The 21,022-nt window shown below is 35.5% G+C and overlaps 1 protein-coding gene across 6 annotated transcripts in view; it reads left to right on the top strand.

Annotated features, from left to right (window-relative positions):
• Positions 1 to 21,022, top strand: part of EBF1 (EBF transcription factor 1) — a 363,592-nt gene that overhangs the window by 238,698 nt on the left and 103,872 nt on the right. For all 6 annotated transcript variants that reach the window (XM_081934502.1, XM_081934501.1, XM_081934500.1 and 3 more), the window contains exon 7: positions 15,662 to 15,743. In XM_081934502.1, coding sequence (XP_081790628.1) covers positions 15,662 to 15,743 — 82 coding nt within the window. The remainder of the gene's footprint in view (positions 1 to 15,661; positions 15,744 to 21,022) is intronic.

The following is a 21,022-nucleotide window of genomic DNA, read 5'->3' as shown; positions in this document are numbered from 1 at the left end:
TTCTTTCCCTCCATACCTCCTATATATTGATCCACCATTTCATTTTCATTCAGTAGGGTGCATATTTCTATCTACTGAGATCAGATGAATCTCCTTCCATGACATTGAACATGTCTCTAGAACTGCCAAGCAAATTGCCACACATTTATATTAGGGCCTGTGCGCATGCACAGTTTCACCACAATCCCAGAATCCTCTTTTCTGTGAAGAGGTTCTTTGCTACAGCTCATAAGGCTCCTTCTCAGGGATGCTGAATACATGAGTGACAGAAATCATGGCTGGAGTAGGTATCATTTGGAATGTGCCACCAAAGTGCACACTTCTGTATTTTATATTTTAATTCATATTTACTCCTCATATTATAAAGAGAAAACGTATTTGTATTTCCCCATCTAAGTAGGATTGGAGGAAATTATTTTTTGAACAAGGTTTATGAGATCCTTTACTTCTTTTTCTTTCATTCTATCTTTTAAAATGCTCAGCCTTGAATGAACAGACTTCATTAACTGGTGGAAGCACGTATGTTTTAAAGAAAAAATGTATCCGGTATTTTTACCATATTGGCATCTTTAAGGCCTCTATATGTAAAATATCCCCATTGGCTGGTTGCAAAATCTTTCTAGTCATCTTTTTAGTCAGATGGTGTGAAGAGAAGATTTACAGTTTAGGTTCCAAATCAGCCATGGCTGTTGTAGCTTTGGTAGGGATTTAGTAGGCTAAGACTGAAACTGGGTATCATCCTGGAGGTTAATCCCCTGTCTCTGGAATGCATCTCACCCTCTCTCTGATAATGACACAGTGGAACAGCTGAAGCCAAGGGCCTTTAACTTTTGCTGTGGGTAGAATGTGGAGGCAAATATAATGAACAGCGAAGCAAATGTTGTAATTTGAAAGGCTCTTGCTTAGAGTACCGTTGCATACCATTGGAAGAACCACACTGGGCATGCAGTGCTCAAGCTGACAACTATAGATGATCCTTGATGAAGATTGAACTGAAATGGTAGCAACAATTAGATGTGAATACTGCCCTCGTTGCATGCAAAGCATCTTAAATTCAAACATGCTGTATTTATTGTCTGGTAAATTAAGCAAGTATTTATTTATTCGATCAACGACCAGAAAATTTAAAAGAACAATAACAGAGTGACACAAATTACTACAGCATATACTAAAGGGCAAGTCATATACTGAATGATATTTATTTTTAAATGATAAATTTAAATTTTAAATGATAATATAGAGCAAATATCTTCTAGCAACTTATTAATTAATAATAACTATCCAAAGATCATATTAGGGATAATCCAAAAGTGATATTAGGAATAAAACAGATACAGTGGCTCTTGAGGTAATGTTGTGAACTGTCAGCAAATAAGGAAAAGAAATATTAATTGAGTATTCCATTTCTCATAATGTGATGAAATTTTCAAATGTTCTTCTATTTGTCCCAAATTTCTCTCTCTTCTCTCTGGTCTATTTTTCATCCAGTTGCACCTTCGCACCTGATTATAATATACAATTGTGTTTCCAGTTATAGTGGGCAGGACCCAGTTCCTAAGGTTATGTTAAATTCACATTGTTGTAGATTCAACCAGTTGTCATCATCATCTTTGATTTTCTTAATCAAAATCTGGTGCCATACACACTCCAGACAACCACCTAATTCCCCTACATGGATGAGCAAATTATTACTTCTTGTTTGCTCTCTTAACATGAAAAAAGTAGTACAATACATCTTTGTGATTAAATACTGATCACTGGGGGAGGGGGAATGTCCAATTTTCACTCTTTTTATTCCTAAAACTCATTATTTCTCTTTACTTTGTGTTTCACAGTTTAATTTATCACAGGAAAATCAAAATGTACCTCAAGAGAGAAAAAGTAAATAATGAAAGCCACTTGTAACTGAAATAACCATTTCATAGTAAGGGAAAGTTTGGTCGTTCAAACTTCCAACACTGGATGCTGGTAAAAACTTCTCATTTTTTGTTTTGAGTCAGCCCACTCAACACATATTTTTTTAAAAACTTGTTGCCTTGTCAAAATAAATATTTTCAGTGAAACTCATATGTGTGTGGGATTGATTTTTTTTCTTTGTTGAATCATGTACCCTTTAGTTTAAACACATTTACTGGGTAGAATGACCATTTTCAAAAGAATCTGGAAAAAAGAAAGTACAAAAGCATGTACATTTTTATATTGTGCAACGTGCCAATTACTTCACATTTACATAGAAAGATTTGCCAACCACTCTAGATTTGCATACCATTAAGCTACTGAAAAAATGATTTTGGTTTTGGTTCATTCTTAATTTCATACTTGGATTTGCTTGTCCTATTAACTCTTTCAATTTTATGGTAAAAAAAATAGTTCTCTTTTTCGGCAATTAAATTTTCTGGTATGTAATTCCTGCAGTCTCATATTGATTTCAAGTTGTGATTGAAGCAGTCTATAAGTCAAATACTCACTTCACATAATTAAAACTAGGCCACCAGATGGTAATAGTTGCCCTGTTTTTATGTAAGTCTGCTTTCTCCTCTCTCTCTCTCTCTCTCTCTCTCTCTCTCTCTCTCTCTCTCTCTCTCTCTCTATCTCTCTCTATCTATCTATCTATCTATCTATCTATCTATCATCTTCTTTCTCTATCTTCAGGTCTGTTTTGTTATATTGCCAGTTAATTCAACTCCTTGCGTAAATTCTACCTGAAGTGCTCCTGATGTTTTAGCCACTCATGCTGTCGTAAGATTAGTTCATCCAGAGATAAGAGGCACTTAGGCGTTAGTGTCGTATTACAATTAACAGTAATTCCGCTATATGTCATCACTTAACAGAGGATCTTGCAAAAGTATAAGACTTGTGTGGCTGCTAACTTGGTGGCAGCTTGCAAAGTATAGCAGTCCCTGTGCCGTATTATGATTACTTGGATGAATAGTGAATAGCATATAGCATTATAAGTGAAATTAAAAAGTAGTCCCCATACATTTCTGTACTCTAGTATTTAAGGGGATCAGGTAAAGAAAAAAATAGTGTAAAGAAAAGTAATTAAACACAGGCAGATTAATTGAATATTAGTGCTTTTACTGAATAAATGAGAATAAATCCTGCTAATTATGTGACTTTTTCTTGTTCTAATGTGATAATAAAATACTCTAATTCTAGAGAGACCTGTCACCATGTCTGCTAAAGCAATAACTCCTTGTTTCTTGAAGAGCAGTATCTACACAGCTTGAAAATGATCCAGTGAACTAAGTCTTCATTGTTTTAACTGCACAGGAATGTGACAGCAAAACTAATCTTCTCGCTTTTCTATGGCATTATTGAATCCCTTACTGTACGTCTAGTTTTGGGGTTTATGCTCATTCTTTGAAATGAATCTACTTCCGGTGACTCTAGGTGCAGGTACTTTCTCTGACTACACAAAACTGTTCCGTGCACATTTTGAGCTTGATGGTCTACTGACTTATTTCCCATGTGCATCAGGTCACAATTATTTTGATATTCCTCTTCACCACCATCAGCAAATTAATCAATTCAAAGTTATCTTGTGGGAAATAATGCCATTTTGCATGGAAATATTATTTATGGATTTTCTTGCCCTAATCCTGAGAGCTCAAAAAGCAATAATAAAAATAATAATGATGTATTTGATCCAGTAAGCTTCAAGTGGCATTAATGTGTTTGGTTTCTTTCCTTTCCCTTCCTAATGCAACTGTATGTGCTTCTTACAAACAGCTCCTGTTTAAGGCAGTTCCTAACTAAATATATAAGTATTACAAACAGAAAGAAGCATATTAACATATTAACCCTACTACTCTCTGTGTCCACTGTCGGTCATTACATCTTGATAGGAAAATCATGGTAAAAATCAGAACATGGATTATTATGGTTAAATTAGGGGAAATAAAATATAAACCTGTTCTGTCCCGTGATTCTAATGAATAAGCAGACACAGGCTTGGCTGTCTGCCACGACTAATTACAGAGATAAAACCACCCCTTGGCTAAGAGCCTAGAACGCTATCTTCAAGAAACCAAGATTAGACTTACGGAATGCTTTCTCAACGGCTAGTAAAGTAGGGCTGTTGTTTCCTACAAAGATTCGCCTCCCATTGCTCCACCTATAAGCTCTTTGGGAGGGGCCACAACAGTAGCCACCTGTTCCTTTTTCCTTCTATGACGTCTTCTCCACAGCTGCTCCCTTCTCCTCTCAGCTCTATGCACACGGACATCAGGGACAACCTTCCTCTGTTCTTCCTCACTGCTCCCTGACTCAGATGCCACCTGGTGGCCAATAGGCCTCTCTAGTCCCTGTTCTGACTCCAAACACCCTCCAGAGTCTTCTTCATCCTCCAGAGCAGTCCCATAATGGTCATCGCTGTCAGAGTCCACCAACAGTTCAGCCGGCTGCTGCTGGCCACAACATAAACCCCACTATCAAATTGTTCCTGTCTCTTCTTTGTAATATTCTGGCTTTATGTCCAGCATCAACAAGTTGTGTGGCCTGTTCTCATTTGAATTTGGCATGAGAAGATTGATAATATAACCTTGGCAAATATTTCAGTAAAGAGCTGAAGTTTTGTGAAGTTTTGTAACCCTTGAAAGAAAGGAATAGAGTGATATATTTTTTTTATGGAGAAGCTGTTGTAGGATTAAAAATTGATGTGCTCTGCTCCAGTGCACTGTGCACACTGAAGCCTGTAGAACAACAGCTTGGAAACTTTGTTAAAAACAGACTAAGAAAAGTTGAAGGCTGCCTCTGGGCAAGGGTAACTTCTGCTTCAGTGATTAGGTGGTTCCTTCCAACAATTTGTAATGCTGAAATAAATTGCATTTATATCCTCAGCCTCTGCTTCAGGCCTTGATTAAAAAGTTCATGAAATAATGCTGTATATGCCTTTTCCTCTCTCTTTTAGCATCTAAGAGACTATATTATATGTTGGGCAATTGAGACTCTAATTGCTAGATTGTAAGAAGACAATTATATATGTGCTTCAACAATGAAAGTTTTTAAGAAGATGTTGGATAACAATTTGTCTGAAGTGGTGTAGGGTTTCCTGCCTATGCAGGGGCTTGGACTAGAAGACCTCCAAGGTCCCTTCCAACTCTCTTATTCTCTTCTCATCTCTTCTCTTCTCTTTTCTTTTCTCTCTCTCTCTCCCTCTCTCTCTCTCTCTGTATTGTATGTATATATGTATGCATTTTGCCATTATATTCAAGCATTGAAAGTATTCATGAACCATTGCATGCTAGAAAGGCGTGTGTACATGTGTTTTAGTCCCTGTGAAGTTGTTTTCATGAGTTCAAGAAGTGACCTTAGAAAATGTACCAGTTATTAACAAATCACAGGGCATTTTCTCTCTACAGTTTTTCTGAAAATTGCTAGCTTAATAGCCTAAGAAATAAACATATTTTGAGCTTTCAATGTAACTATATTTTCCTTTCTTGTGGATGGAATCCAGATATCCACGAAGACAGCAGGAGGTTTTGTCTGTAATATAGCTAGCTTCTTTCATTTCCATCTGCATGTGGACCTTCAGAGATTTCACATTTCCGCACCATTTTAAACAGTGCATTCTGATATACTCAGTTACTGAAATATATCTGAACAGACAGATATGGTGAATGAACAAAATCATGTCAGGAAGGGAGAGAATGTCTGTTTGGGGAGTTAAGGAGTACCCATGATTTTTGTGTTCTTGGCATGGTAGCAAATCAGTATTGTTGAGTTATATGGCATAAAGCCAATGTAAAGTCCCCCGAAGCCTTAAAGATCAGCTCATCTATTATAAGATTTTGTAGACTAAATTAATTGCATGGAGCTTTAATCTAAGTGAACAGTGCATATTCTCTGTTTCTGTTATACATATTCTTTGTCTCTCTCGGTTATACATATATGTACAAGATTGGGGAATGAATTATAAATGGAGATTAAAGGGAACTAAAATGCAGGAGGTACAGACAGTTCTAATTACTAGAACTATGCTTATGTATATAGGTTCTTTGCTCAGGATACAACTCAGAATATTTAATAAATCACATTGCAGAACACAGAAAGTTATACACAAATACATAGTTCTTAAGATGCTGGAAGATTTTTAATTATTTATAAAATACATATTTATTTATGCATAAATAAATAAATATGTTAATAAATAAATATGTTAGTCTTGAAAATGCTGGAAGATTTTTATTTATTTATTTAGTTTTGTGGCAACAGAGTAACTTGGCTTTTCCTCTGGAAATTGAGAGGCAAGGGTGCTTTAATTATAATTCTTCATTGTCTTCAAAACAGAAAAAGTGTGGGTTTATTCCCTTTTACCAACCTGGATACTCATTCCTGATTAATTCCAAAGAAGAATCAGGACTGTTTTCTTGTTTTAATATCATAAGAACCTTAACACCAAATCTCATAACCATGGGAATGAGGTGACGTGCAGAACCTATTCTCTGATTACCCAGGATGTCTAGAGAGTTAAATCAGAACAATAAATGAGAAATTAGTAAATATGAATAGAATTCAAACTATGAAAAAATCTTAATTGCTTCTGTTAATTTTTTCTGGTAAAACCAATGAGCATTTTGTAGATATAGAGATGCTTGATTTTTCCCCTCAATAATTATTTTCTTGTTAGATGATGGATAATGTTAATTACAGATGAAGGAAACATGCTTATGGTAGCTATGAGTACAAGGGAAACCTGATCCATTTCTCTGTATGATATTCATGCACACAACCTGTTGCTGATACGTTTGTATATAAAGTCTTTAATTGTTTTTTTATATAAATAAGAATTGATATTTCTAGATATACTGGTCCATGGACAATATCTATATTATAGGGACCCATTGAAAAGAGGCTGTTGTATTATCTCAGTTTTCAGTATATTCAGATCTCACTAGTATTTGTCTATGAACTGGCATTTTTCCAACTTACATTGTGCAATGATCAGTGAACACAGAGCAAGTGAACAGATTACAGACATAAAATTGCACTGAATGATTTTACTCCTGACAGCTCAGCACTATTCATGCTAGCTAGGAATTCATGATAGAGACTTAACTTTCTCAGTGAAAAAGATCATAATTTGGGGGGAGGGGGAGATATGATTTATTTATATGAAAAGTTTGGGGTATCCATGACCCTTATCCATGACTTCTATAAATAAAGAGTTCTAGTAGTAACTAAAAATAAATATTTAATATCCAAATAAGTCCTGGAAACAAATATAAAAAGTAGCATCATTCCTAGCAGCAGGAGAATAGTTGCTTCAATAGTTACTGAATAAATGCACCTGTTTGATTAGGATGAAAATAAAAACTACTACTGAATAATGAAAACTTGTTCTAAATTCCAAGCAATGCCAAGTAGACAACAGGTCAGTGCAGAGAATGATACATTCCACATTTTTTTCTAAAAAAAATAAAAGAGCTATTACAAAGAATTAATTTTCTTCCAGCAGAATATGGAATATGTTCATAGTGACCTTCCCTTAGCCATTCTGTTAATCTATTGATAATATAATTATGTTATTTTCACATTATGTAGGTATATTTTCTCAGTACCTTAGAAGAGTGGACCAGGGTAAAAAATTTCAGACTTTTCAGATGGTGCTAAACAAAATCCATTGGCACTAGCTGAGGAGGCTGGAGAAATTTGGTTCCTCTAACAAGTTGGTGACTATTCAACTTGATCCAATGTTGTTGAGATAAAAGGTTGAGGAAGTGACTTTTATGTATACTAGTTCCAAACATTTCAGAACCCATTGATTTATTCACTTATCACACTATTCCTTCAAGAATATGGAACATCTGTTATTAGTACTGGCCCAAGAGACCTCAAAATTGGAGTCAAAATTGTGCTTTTTCCCTTGCTAATTTTTTTTTCAAACATTGCTTCGTGTATTTCCCTATCATGATGTCACTTGTAGAAAATTTCAGTGGCTTTTGACATGAAAAAAAAAGAATAAGTTGAAATGATTAATGCTGAAGTTACTCTTTTCCAGTGCTCATTATTTTATTTCTAGGCCTTTTGAGGGGCCATTTCAGATATTTTATATCTTATATTTGTTGCGGTACAGCAGCAACTTTGTATGAGCAGGCAAATATCAGTCATTTTCTAGTTCTTACTCATATATTGCTATTCTGAGAAATGTGTACTTCAGCATTACCATTCCCTTTGGTTGTGATAGTATTGGACATGATGAAAGTAATTTGAAAACTCTAATATCTTCAAATTTTGCTGATAAATGGAATCAGCCCATTCAGATAAACCCCTGCAAATTGTCTTTAGAAGAATAGTTCAGACAATACAAAAATATTCTGTTTTTGAAATATTTGGGAAACACATGACACATTTCTAATTTTCCTTAATTTCCCATTTTATGGAAATGTAAAAAGGCATATCTTTGCCAATCTATTAGAGTCTTCATCAGCTTTCTTTCATCCATCTTGCTCACTTCTCACAATTACATATTAGGTGCTGGATAGGAATAATTTCTGAAAAATGTGTGGTGGAAAAGAAAAGAATGAGATGAGAAAAGCTTAGAATTAGAAGCTAGAAAAGAGCAGATATTTTAAAGATTCTCTTCAGATGCATCGTGTAAGCCCAAGCCACAAATATCTTCTCAGTCCCCAAGGACGGCAAAGAAAGAAAAAAGCCCTGCCAAATATTTTCAACTGTATCCTGGTACTTCTTTTCATCAAAGACATTTTTTCACTAGTTGCTGTGGTCAAAGGTTCATGGGACCATTGATCTATATTTGGCCCTATCCAGGTCTCTGATTTTGGCAAAAACAATCTCTTAATAACCAGTGCAACTCTTTGAAAACTTTCTCTCTATAGCAGTGGTTCCCAACATGGGGCCCATGCCCCACGGGGGGGGGGATTTGATCTTTAATGGGGGCAATTTGAACCTTGTTTAAACCAGGTTAATGGCCTTTTAGGCTTCCTCCGCATGAGTAGAGTTCACTTTTTGAGTAAAGTAAGAATTATATGTCACGGGGGGGGGGGGCAGGAGGAAGTTTCTGCTGGCATTACTGCCAGTTCGGTGCGCGCGTGATTTTGCGTTTAACTTGAAATAGCTGTATTTTGAAAATTCAATAAGATGGTATTTAATAAAAGAAGTAAGATGGATAAGGTTTGGTCAGATGTTTTAAAATTTGTGTACTAAAGATTTTATTTCCCATTTTACAATGTTCAGAATTTCAAGATAGATTATTAACCCTGTTTTGGCCCATGTTACATTCCCAACTATCAATCTGTAAGTCCTTTTCTAATCATATCCCCTGCATTAAAAACAAAACAAAACTGCCCGGAAATTCAGTATTAAATTTAAAATGTATTTTCAGTCAAAATGGTGCAGATTTCTAAAGCATATTTTCTGGCTATGCATTTTTAAAAAATGTTTTAATTTGGTTTGGATATATCAGAACATTCAGGATTCATGAAAGCTAGTAGACAGCTAAATTCTAAACTGGGTATTAATCTTCTACCGATACTCCTAAGCATTGCAATTATACTGGATATCCCCAGATGGCCACTATATCACAATTTCATACAATAATATATTTCCATTTTTGATTCAGCACAAGCTTCCATAAGTAAAAAAAAAAAAGGGGGGGGATCTTTCTCAGTAATTCTCCCCAATTTCTGCAGTCCCTTGCACTCCTTGAGATTGCTCCAGAGGTTTAGAGGAACAGCAAGTCATATAAGAGAAAGGGTGGCTTTTCTATTCACTTCTGGTGGATGAAAGAAGGAGGATGCAATTAAATACAACATGAATGTTTATCCACTTCTGATTAGTTGAGGGGAGAATGTGTAGCCCTCACGTGTCAAACTCACATCCACACATAAAAAAAATCATTAAAAATATCCTGTTAAAATTGATATAATGTGTATAGGCATTCTTTTTTCCTATCTTCAACTTAACACTCACTGCAAATTTATTCTGGTTCCATCCATTCGTCTTCGTCTTCGATCTTCCTTTTCATATTTTTCTCTCTTTTTTTCTAATAAAGGGTAATATTCTGTCTTGAAATAATGATAATTGAAAAATGGGTAACTCCTCAATGCTTAGGAAACTTCAGGGAAAGATCCCTGTTTGTGTGTGTGTGTGTGTGTGTGTGTGCGCGCGCACATGTGTGCGTGTGCATGTGTGTGTGTGTTATTCTTTTTAAAAAGGGAATAGAGTTAGAACTTTATGAAATAAAAGAATATTGGGATTTTATCTGTTTCCTGCACTAGCACAAGTGCATACGGCCCAGACCTTTATATAAATCTTCCCTATATTTGCACAGGCTGTTTCAAAACATGTGCTTGCCTCTGAGTTAAAATTATTTTTAACTGTTCCATCTACCTCTCTACCTCTCCTTCTTGGTAACCTATTCCTTTTGGGAAGGGCAGGCCAAAATGGTCAGCTGCTTGGCTTCTACATTTTGGAAAACTCTGAAGAATCCTCCAGCAAATCTCTGGGGCAAAGCAGCCTTTTCCCCAAAGAACAAGGGCTTCTGAGAGACTTTGCCTCATAAGGGCTGGTCAGAGGCTCTGGGAAGGCATCAGTTGACAGGGACATCTTTGCCTCCTGACAGATGGTCAAGCTTTCCATGTCAGCAAGCAGCAGAGGGATCTCAGGATTTTGCCTGCATTCCACGCGGCAGGGCCAGTTTAGGGCAAAAGGGATCTAATGTCCATGCCCTTCATAGTTGGCGAGCTAAATGATGGACTGCTGACAGGAGAGCCATCAAGTGCTTATCCTCAACATACAAACCTCTGTGCTTCTCCCTTTCCAATTTTTTCTTTGGCAGAATTAATGTCCTATTTGCTTATCTTCCCAAATCCGTTTTGGCATCAATACAAACCACCGCTTGGTGGCAAGCAGTTGTCTGGACTTTAGATGCCAGGATTTGTGCTGACAGTTCTTTCCACGCATTCAGAGTCAAGCCTCTTGCAGCTGGCCAGGAGAGAAAGCTCTTCCCCCACCATAGAAAGCCACCTGAATACTTCATTCAAGCCAGGTTTCAACTAATGATTGCCATATTTTGCTTGATAGGACAAGTAGTAACACACCTTTTTAAAAAAAAAGTGGAAACAAAGCTTTTCTAGTTCATATTCAGCTGACTAGATTGCATGAGCACAGTCATTGTACTTTTTTAAAAAGTTCAATTCAGACATGGTTACTTGATTTCTCTTGAAGCAATGTCAATTATTTCCTGATATTAAAATTATATTAAATGGGTATAATGGGGAAAAAATATATTCCACCCATGTGGTAGACACATTCCTATTCTATTATTCTGGGCAATAATATGGAAGTGGGTTGCCTCTGCTTTTCCAGCTGGCCTTCCAGAAGCAGATGAAAACATGACTTCTTGGGGAATTAATAACAACTGGTGCCATATTCAGTAAATATTACCTTCTTATTTTAATATTTATTAACAGATGAATTTGATTATTTTTTACTTATTATATTGGTATGTACTGTATTCTGTATGTCAGTTGCAAGCTACCTAGAGTCCTTTTGATTTCAGGAGGTACACAAAACGCATAACAAATAAATGGGATGGAGTATCTGAGCCATCTTAGAGTTTTGGTTTTTGTTTCATGCCATTTCAACATATTTAACACCATAATTCAAGAATGTTGAGATTTACAAATTGTAACAATAACTTTCATCATGCCCATTTAGTATGAGGTTAATTCATGTTAGTATTATTACTAATTACTAATATTAATATTAGTATGAGGTTAATTAATGACAAGAATATTGTTTCTTCTTCCTGGTGACCTCCTAAATAAATAAAATATTTTGAGTCATCCAATATACTTTTTTCGGATTTTTTAAAATGTTTGTCTTCATTGCTTGAAAAGACCATTTCTTCTTCCTTATTATCCTCGGGAATAAGTCCATCGGAAATTTGAAAAGCGGGAATCATAAACTTACAGAGAAACTTTCTGTCAGCACCCTGAAACCATTTGGAGATCTTTACAGTATTGTATGAAAAAGAGGCCTTGCAGTTCTTGTTGGAAGAGAACTCTCTTGAAATTACTTTCCAAGAGATTTGGTGAAAAATAAAAGATTAATAAATATCAAAAGCATGTTGAAAGGGATGAGCAAACACATTTTGTCTTCAAACCTGATAGAAAACAAACTGATTTAATTGCAATCAAGTGTCTTCTTTTTGAATGGGAAAGAGCTTTAATTCAGAGATCCCCTTTCCTAAATGATTATCTCACATCTGTACAGAAGATCCTATCTCTAAATAAATGATCCTTTGTACTAAGTGCATTGAGTCAATGAACTGCAAGTAAAATTGTCTAATATTCTCAACCACAAATTGAAATATGAATCTTAATGGAAAACAAGAAGTGTATAATCCTTGAGCAAAATCAAATGTCATAATTTTCTAATTATAATTTTAAAATATATTTGAACAGTCTATCCTCTGGAACAACAGTTCCCAACCTTTACGGCTTGGTGGCCTATCTGGGAGATGGGGAGAGGGAAACTGGACCACACGAATCGCAGGCTGGCGCACACCTCATGACTTGCACAAGTTGAGTTGCATGTGCATGTCATGCAAGTCAAGCCGCATGCATGTTAGTGCATGTGGGTCTGCCACTTGCATGACCCAGTTCAGAATAAGCCACAGCGGTTGGAGACTCCATCTGTGGAAGATGAATAATATTCATATAAAGGATTAGGATGACATGTTGTTATTTTTTCCCTAAAATTCTTTTGCTGTCGCTATATAGAATTACAATAAGAGTCAAAACAAATGAGAAACTGTTTCATAGTTGGTCTATTTTTTTATGAATGAAACCAGTTTGAGAGCTGAACACATATTGTTAACTTCATATTTATCTCAATTGCATTTATGTCTTGCACAAGACAATCCTGATGAATTGTGCCCAAAGTAAATTGGTTGTACATATTTGAACCAACAATTATTCCAAATATGTCATAACCTTTCCTACTTATGGAAATATTTTTGATATGGTTTAACTTATTTCTAAAAAAATATAATAAGTTTGATATATCTCTTTGGTTTTATTTTTAAGGATGATGTCCAAAATGTCAGGCCAATTTTCTTCAAGTTTTTGTTTTTATGGCTTATTAATGCAGAACATTGAGGAAGACACTTTCTGTTTCTGAAGAAATACGGGTTATAAAATGATTTCAGTGATTTTTACAGAATCGAGAATTTTAAAAGTATTGTTCATTTAAACATTTGTGGTTTCCAGAACAAAGATAAATATAATTTTTTCACATCCTTATTTTAGTTTGAAAACCCAAGATAATTTTCTTAAATGTTCATCATGCAAGTTTTGATAAGAGTTTTGATTCAGCTTGATTTAACATCTTTGGAAAAATAATGATTTTATTTATAAATCATTATTTTTATTGATAAATGTGTGTTCACACAGGCACACATTCAGCTTTTAACAAATAATTTAACACATGCTTTATACCAAAAAGAAGTATCTTTAAACAAAAAAAATCCAAAATAAACCAGTTGCAATAAAATATAGATGCATATAGCTAACCGCAGCAAATTATATATATATTTTTTTCAGTTAAGAAGCAAAACACAGTGGCTATGTTTTTAAAATCATCTTAAAATCAACCACAGAAGCAGCTAACTAGTTCTCTTTTTGAAGGAACTTCTAAAGTATATGCTCTGTTTCTATCCCAACTCTATTGCACATATTTACAAAATATATTTGCACAGTAAGCCCAAAGTTCAGTTTTTAAAAACATTTTCATTTCAGATGTTGAATAGGGTAGTCCTTATCGAAAACAATCTTCTAGCTTCAGCACGTGGAAAGATTCAAAATTTCTGTTAGGTTCAATGACAACTCAGAGAATACACTATTTATTCAGACAATGCAAACTGCAGTATGTCTTTTAAATAGTCGGTTGATTGATTAATAGGTTAAAAGTAACACAACTAATTGACTGCAACCTTTAATGTAATGACAGCCCTAATTAAAAGAAAACTTGCCAAATGAGAGCTTCATGATAGTTGGCTTTTTTTTTTTTTGACTGAGCTCTTGGAAAGAATACATACTGTATACATTATATAACGTAGATATTTAAGAGTATTTCCCCACTCCTTGCCACACCCAGAATTTATTTGGCATTTCTTTTCTTGCTATGCTCAGTGCTTTCTAAATATTGATTTATTTTATTCCCTTTATTCTAAGTGTTATGCTTAGGGCATAGATTCCACCATTATATCCAGCTTATAATATGGGACCCATATTTTCTTTTCTTAAAGGGCAACAATATGTGGTGGAATTTCTTAATTTTGTGTGTCATACTATATACAATTAAACACTCCCCTGCACTTGTTGCTATGGTAACACACGGGATGGGTACTCATTTACCCAAAATTGAAGTCCTCCAGTCATCTTTATGGGAAATGCAATTCAGTTACGTTCCCTACCTTACTTCTCCTACTTGGATAGATAGTAGAAGTTAGAATTTTAGCATACCCATAAGGTTCTTTTTGCCAATTTAGCTCTGAACCCCAGAATTGTCATCCAGGCTCAAGAGTTGGGTTGTTTTGTTTTCCTGTTTGATACCAGTTTGTCTGAAAGCAAAACAAAACTGATTTTTGGTTTGTTAGTGCTATAGCCCTATGGATTTTGCAGGTAATTTCTTCTCCCATTGAAAGCATTCTTATCCTGCAACTTCAGCATTTTGCTCTTTTCTGGTTGAGAATATATTTCTCTTCCCCATTCAAGCTGTTGTAACAACATGCAGCCATGGTTGGAAAAACTGGGAAGAGTGCTTGGTTGTAGAAATGGAATTGGGATGAAAGGAATCTACCTTCTATGAAAGTTTCTATGAAAGTTTGAGAGATAGGAGCATGATTGGATAATATTATTTGGCCCTCTCCTATTATCCTATTGGTCAGTTGAAGGTGGATATTAATTGGTTCTTGCTGTTCCCCATGTATTTTTAGTATTTAGAATTTTGAAGAAGAAAAAATGATCACAGACAGTGGTGGGATTCAAAAAGTTTTACTACTGGTTTTGTGGGTGTGGCTTGGTGGGCGTGGTGTGGCTTGGTGGATGTGGCTTGGTGGGCATGGCAGGGGAAGGATACTGTAAAATCTCCATTCCCTCCCCACTCCAGGGGAAGGTTACTGCAAAATCCCCATTCCCTCCTGATCAGCTGGGACTCAGGAGGCAGAGAATAGATAGGGGTGGGGCCAGTCAGAGATGGTATTTACCGGTTCGCCGAACTACTCAAAATTTCTGCTACTGGTTCTGGTCAGAACCTGCTGAATACCACCTCTGATCACGGATCAGTTTCAAACTGCTCTATTAGAATGGTATTGGCATTGGTATGGAAGTCCACCCCTTGTAAGAGTTGAGTTGTTTTGTGGCAGCGAAGATGGATTATATTTTCACACCTAATTATAAATGTTTTAAATTGGAAGGAACTTCACAATATAAAATTGCCTATCTCTGCAAATTCCAGCAAAGAGACACCTATGGATGGATTGCCTGTTTCTCCTGTTTCTTTGCCATCTGCTTCAAGTTCCAAGAATATGTTTAAAGATGCATATACTGAATAGATTTTAGTTAGCAATTAAGCAAAACAAATATTGAATGAATAACAAATTGTGCTAAACAAATTATCTCTTTTCCAACAGGTTCTTCTTGAAATTTTTTCTTAAATGTAACCAGAACTGCTTAAAAAATGCAGGAAATCCACGAGACATGCGGAGATTTCAGGTTAGTGACCCTTCCTGCCTTGATCAATCTCTTTTTGAAAATATGAGCTAAGAAAAAATTCAGCCAGGGAACCTAGCTATTTTATTTGTGCATATTGTGTGCATGTTTTTATCTAACATTTGGGAAACACTTTAGAATTTCAGCCTGAGAATCAATGACAGTACAGGTAGTTCTTCTTTACTGACCAGTCAACAACCATTAGAAGTTAGGGCAATGCTGAATGGCCTTATGACTAGTCTTCATAATTTCAGCCATGACAACAACCTGGCAATCACATAATTGCAATTCCGATGCTTGATGATTGGTTTGCAGTTGCAACAGTTGCAGCATCCCACAGTCACATGATGAAAATTGTGATCTTCACGGTCAGCTTCTGACAACAAAGTCAGTGGAGAAGCTGGCAAGAGGTCAAAAATGGCAATCACTTGATTTAACACTTAATGACTATTCAGAATTAACAACTGCAATGGGAATTGCTGCAGCTGCCATTGTAAGTCGGTGTGGTTTTAGCAGCAGAGTTGTCTGTCTTAATTATTGTTATTAAGTTAGGATTACCTGTACAGGATCAAATAATTCTTAAAACAGCAACATATAAATCAAACAAACACAGATCTTACAAGAATTGAAAAATAGATTAAACTAGATGTATACAGATACGATCTAATAATTTAGGCCAATTCCACTAGACAGTTAAGCCTGGTATGCTCAGATTTGCTGCCCTAGGGGGTGAGTGAATCAAATTTATTTCATTCTTTGACTCATGAACCGCAGGCAAATCAGAACCCTTGTGCAATTAGTCTAAAATCTTTCCACTTGATATGACAATACTGCAAGACATTAAAAAATAGGTTCTTTGGAAAGGCTTTTCAGGACAAAACAGAGGATATAACTGAGTAGAACAGATACATTAAACAAAGTAAGCAGTTCATACCTGCATGAAAATGATTTTGACATCCTTGTAGGGAGTCAGATGTATATGAACCCAGCATTCCTAAGCAGGTAGCCTCTATCCACTTGAGTAATCCTGGCTAATGTTCATGTTTTTGCGTTTCTTTAATGTAATACTATTCCAGCAAAAAAACTCCTGGCTTTCTATGAAATAATGTGATCCGAAACAGCCACAGTGGTTAAATCATAGATCCTTTTGGTCTGTGGCATATTAAGAGAACTTTTTCAAGGAAAAGATCTTGTTTATCTTTTTAAATCTTACCTCCCTATGCAATTTATTCAGAGGACTGCCTTTTGTAGTTTTACAAGATATGTTTAAGCCTTTAATATGAACTAAAACTTACATTTTCATGGAGTTTTTGGGGGAGGGGACTTAAAGATAGTTTGTAATGTTGAGAACCAGTTTGGTCTAGTGTAGAGGTTCCCAACGTTGGGCCCACGCCCCACAGGGGGGCAATTTGGTTTTTAATGGGGGCAATTTGAACCTTGTTTAAACCAAGTTAATGGCCTTTTAGGCTTCCTATGTGTGAGTAGAGTTCATTTTTTGAGTAAAGTAAGAATTATATGTAATGGGGGAGGGTGGCATCAGGATTTAGAGATGCTTAGGTGGGACATGGACCAAAAAGGTTGGGAACCACTAGTCTAGTGGTTAAAGTACCAGCCTAGAAAGCAGGAGACCCTGAGTTCAACTCCTGCTTTACCAATGAAGGTCAGCTGGTTGATCCTGAGCCAGTCCTTTCTCAGCCCAATTCATCTCATAGGGAGGAGAGGAAGAGCCAACGTTGTGATGATATGGACATGCGGTCTCGATGCTCTGAGACCACAGCCGATACTTTTGCCGCTGGGTGGTCCAATTGGACCTAAACTGTCCTACAGAGATGATGAACAGGAAGAATACATATTGCTGATCTCAGGGACATCACAAAGTCCCTGATGGATCCAAGAGAAGTTCTTCAAGCCGGCAACAAAAAATCCAGCCATTAGGCTGATGAAGTCAGGGCGGCTCCAAAATGGAAGAATACGGAAAGAGTGTTTCCAGCTGGTGAGGATTTTTTGCTGTTTTAAAAGACACTGTCTATAAAAAACAAAGTTAATTTAAATTTGAGAACAGAAGAAATAAGCGGCGGAATTAATCTTTGAATGGTTTTGGACAGTGGATTATCTTACTTTTTAAATGCTATGTTCATGGATGGAATTTATGCAAGCCTTTTAAAATGAACGGATTAAGTTTTCTTCTTCTATTTTTTTTCTTTTATTATTATTCTTTGTAACCTATGGACTAAAATTCTACTTCTTCACTACTGTGGTTGTTTTCCCCCTTTTCCTCTCTAACACATTCAAGAATTTGACTTTTTTTAACTTGGAATATTAAAAAGATACAAAAGGAAACAAAGAAAATTGTTACAACAGAGGGAAAGAAAAACACTGCTGCTCGGAGGCTGGAGGTTTGTGTATTGGAAACAAAACACTCTTTTCTCACTGATTATTCTGGCTTGGCACTTCAAGGTCTCACTGTTTGTGTATAGAGAGTGATAAGAAGAAAAGCATACAGATGTTCCTTTGAAGTGTATCTTTAACCAGAGAAAAGTGACCTTATTGTGAATTTATGCTTATTCTTGTAAAAACCTTCCAAGCTAGAGCAGCAATGTTTGTCAGCTGGAGATAATTGCACAACTTCAACAGCAGAAAGAAATTTTAAGCCTGCAAAAGATATTGTTAGAAATTCAGAAATTATCAAATACATTTGAAAGAACGGAGAAGACGTTGGAAAACCTAGAGCATCTAACAGTAAAAAATGATGAAGAAGTTGGAGATGTTTATCAAGTGGAAAAAGTGGAAGTTAGAGTCCTAAAAACTGAAGAGGAAAATGACCATAAAGAAATTAAATCCGTTGATATCTTTGGTGATTGGTTTGTGTCTGGAAATAGAAAGAGTGGAACACTTAAAGAGGAATTAAATGGAGGGGAACTCTACCCCAGATGCAAGATACAGAAGAGGAAAAAACAAAAGAATTTATGGATTTAAAGAGGGAAATTTTATTAGCAACATCATTGATAATACCACTGACAATTAAAGATAAGCTGATTAAGGAAAAAGAAGAAGGGCATCGAAATTACATGAGAGACTTAATAAGCAATGAGTTACAAAGAGGAGTCCATACAAATCTGATTAAGGAGATGATTAGAGGACTGATACCACAAATGGCAGAAGAAATGAGACTGTTTTTGCTACTGGAAAGATACAGGTTGATAGATGGAAGTGCATAATTTAAAACTAGTTAAACTTAGTGAAATTTAGTGAACAACAGATATAGTTGAATAAATAATTGATGATGATAATAATATATACATATGTATTGTTATGATAAGTAATAATTGGATATGAATATTTGAATGGTACCCATGAAAGGAAGATTAGAAATCTTTTTTGTTATATATAAAGGCTAATAAAAAAGAACTGAGTTAAATTTAGTTAAATTTTGATTATTAGGGGGAAAATGTTATGATACAGGATACAGTTAAATAAAGGAGGGATAATGATACAAAGGGAAATATATATGTATGGGTACAACATAAGGAAACTGGATTAAATTGTAAACAGTGATTTGGTAAGGAGGATTTGAAATTTTTGTTATTAGATATTATGGATGTTTAGCTAGAACAGGCCATAAGGATTCAGTGTTATTGGAGGATTTTAGATCTTGATATATTTTATGATGAAGGATGTTTAAACAATTGTAGTCAAATAAAAATGGAGTTATGATGATGATAATATGTATAAATATCTGAGTTAAAATACTTGAGTTAATATGAATTATGATTGATGACTGTGGAAGAGATGCACGAAAGTTTTTTGTAACCAACTGATACACTTTCTACAGTATGTAAAAAAAAGGATTCTTTGTGTTGTGTTTGTTTTGAAAATTAAAAATAAAAAAATATTAAAAAAAACATATATAGGATTACTCTGTTACCAAGAAGAAACCCTGTGGCTTTCTGAGTAAAAAAGCATAGAATTAATCTCTTAGCTCTGTATTTTTTATTTTCATAGTGTAGATGATAAGGAAGACAATAATTTGAAAAATTACCAAAATGTATGTGGGCATCTGTGTATGTTTCTATGAGTGTTCCTGATAAAGTTGCTTATAAATATAGTGCATATAATTATGTTTACATTGCACTTTAAAGCTGTAAATGATTTAATGTCCAATTATCTGAGAATGTGCCTTATTGTAAGAAGCTGTATAAGTACTCAATTCAGCAGGATGCTGTCTTAAAGATGCTATAAATTTCAGAGCATTGTTCTTTCTCATACACAGAAGACATGTCAAACTCTCTAAAAGGAAGTTTTGTTGGGAGTTGCTCTTGGCTCCCACATTCTTTGACTTGAAGGAAAGAGTATGACTTTGCTCTTCACTGAGGCCTTTTGAGTTGGATTGTTAGTGATTCTAGCTGCTGTTGATGCAGTTTTAATGCATGATTTAACTTTAATATTAGATGTCTTAGGTGTCTCGAGCACTCTTGTCTCTCCCCCACAGTACTCAGTTTAAAGTCTCCATAGAATAGGTTTGCAAGCTGTCTTTCAGACACATTTTGTCTAGTTCCTTTGATGTACTTCTCGTCTTTTTCCAGGACTACTTCATATTTCATTATCAAAAAATCAGATCCATTCTAGCTGCCATCATCTTGGTAGCACTTTGTTCATTTCCAGTATTCTTGCTTCTCTTCCTGGGCCACATTATTAGACATAATAAATGAAGAAAATGTAATCTTGCCCCTATCTCCCTCAGTCTTCTGCTCAGTGCTTCATAGTCCCTTACAGTGTCTTTAAGTTTTTGATTGGTTGGATTCCTACATGGATCAATAGAAACAGGAGGAGGTGTTTGTCACATCCCAATTGGGTGCTCCAGTCTCTTCATATGCTATCTGGATGAATGACAGATTACTGATTTGGTCTCATTCAGTGGAAGGTATCTGATCAGCCCTACTGGTGGCTTCCTTGTCTTCAGGGCAGGCACAAGAATCCTCCTTTTTGTCTTGTGCCTATTGAGTTGTTCAGGAATTCTTAATTCCTGAACCTGCTATTCATCTCAGATCCATTATCAACTTCCATAATGGCAATTGGAAATTGGTAATGTCTTAGGTTGTTTCCTTTCCTTCCTTTCTTTTCCTTTCCTTTCCTTTCATTGTCTGATCACAGACCTTAACATTTTCCAGTTTGTAATTTTTGATGCAGAATGGTTAGGGACTTCTTAGCTGTATTTCTCCAGATTTTCTTCTGCTTTGCCTCGGCCTTGCTAAACCTACCCTATTTTTCCAGAATATCCACCA

This window comes from Natrix helvetica (assembly GCF_964273705.1).
Source record: "Natrix helvetica genome assembly, chromosome: 1".
Lineage (NCBI taxonomy): Eukaryota > Metazoa > Chordata > Lepidosauria > Squamata > Natricidae > Natrix > Natrix helvetica.
This window is presented reverse-complemented; position numbering and strand designations above follow the sequence as displayed.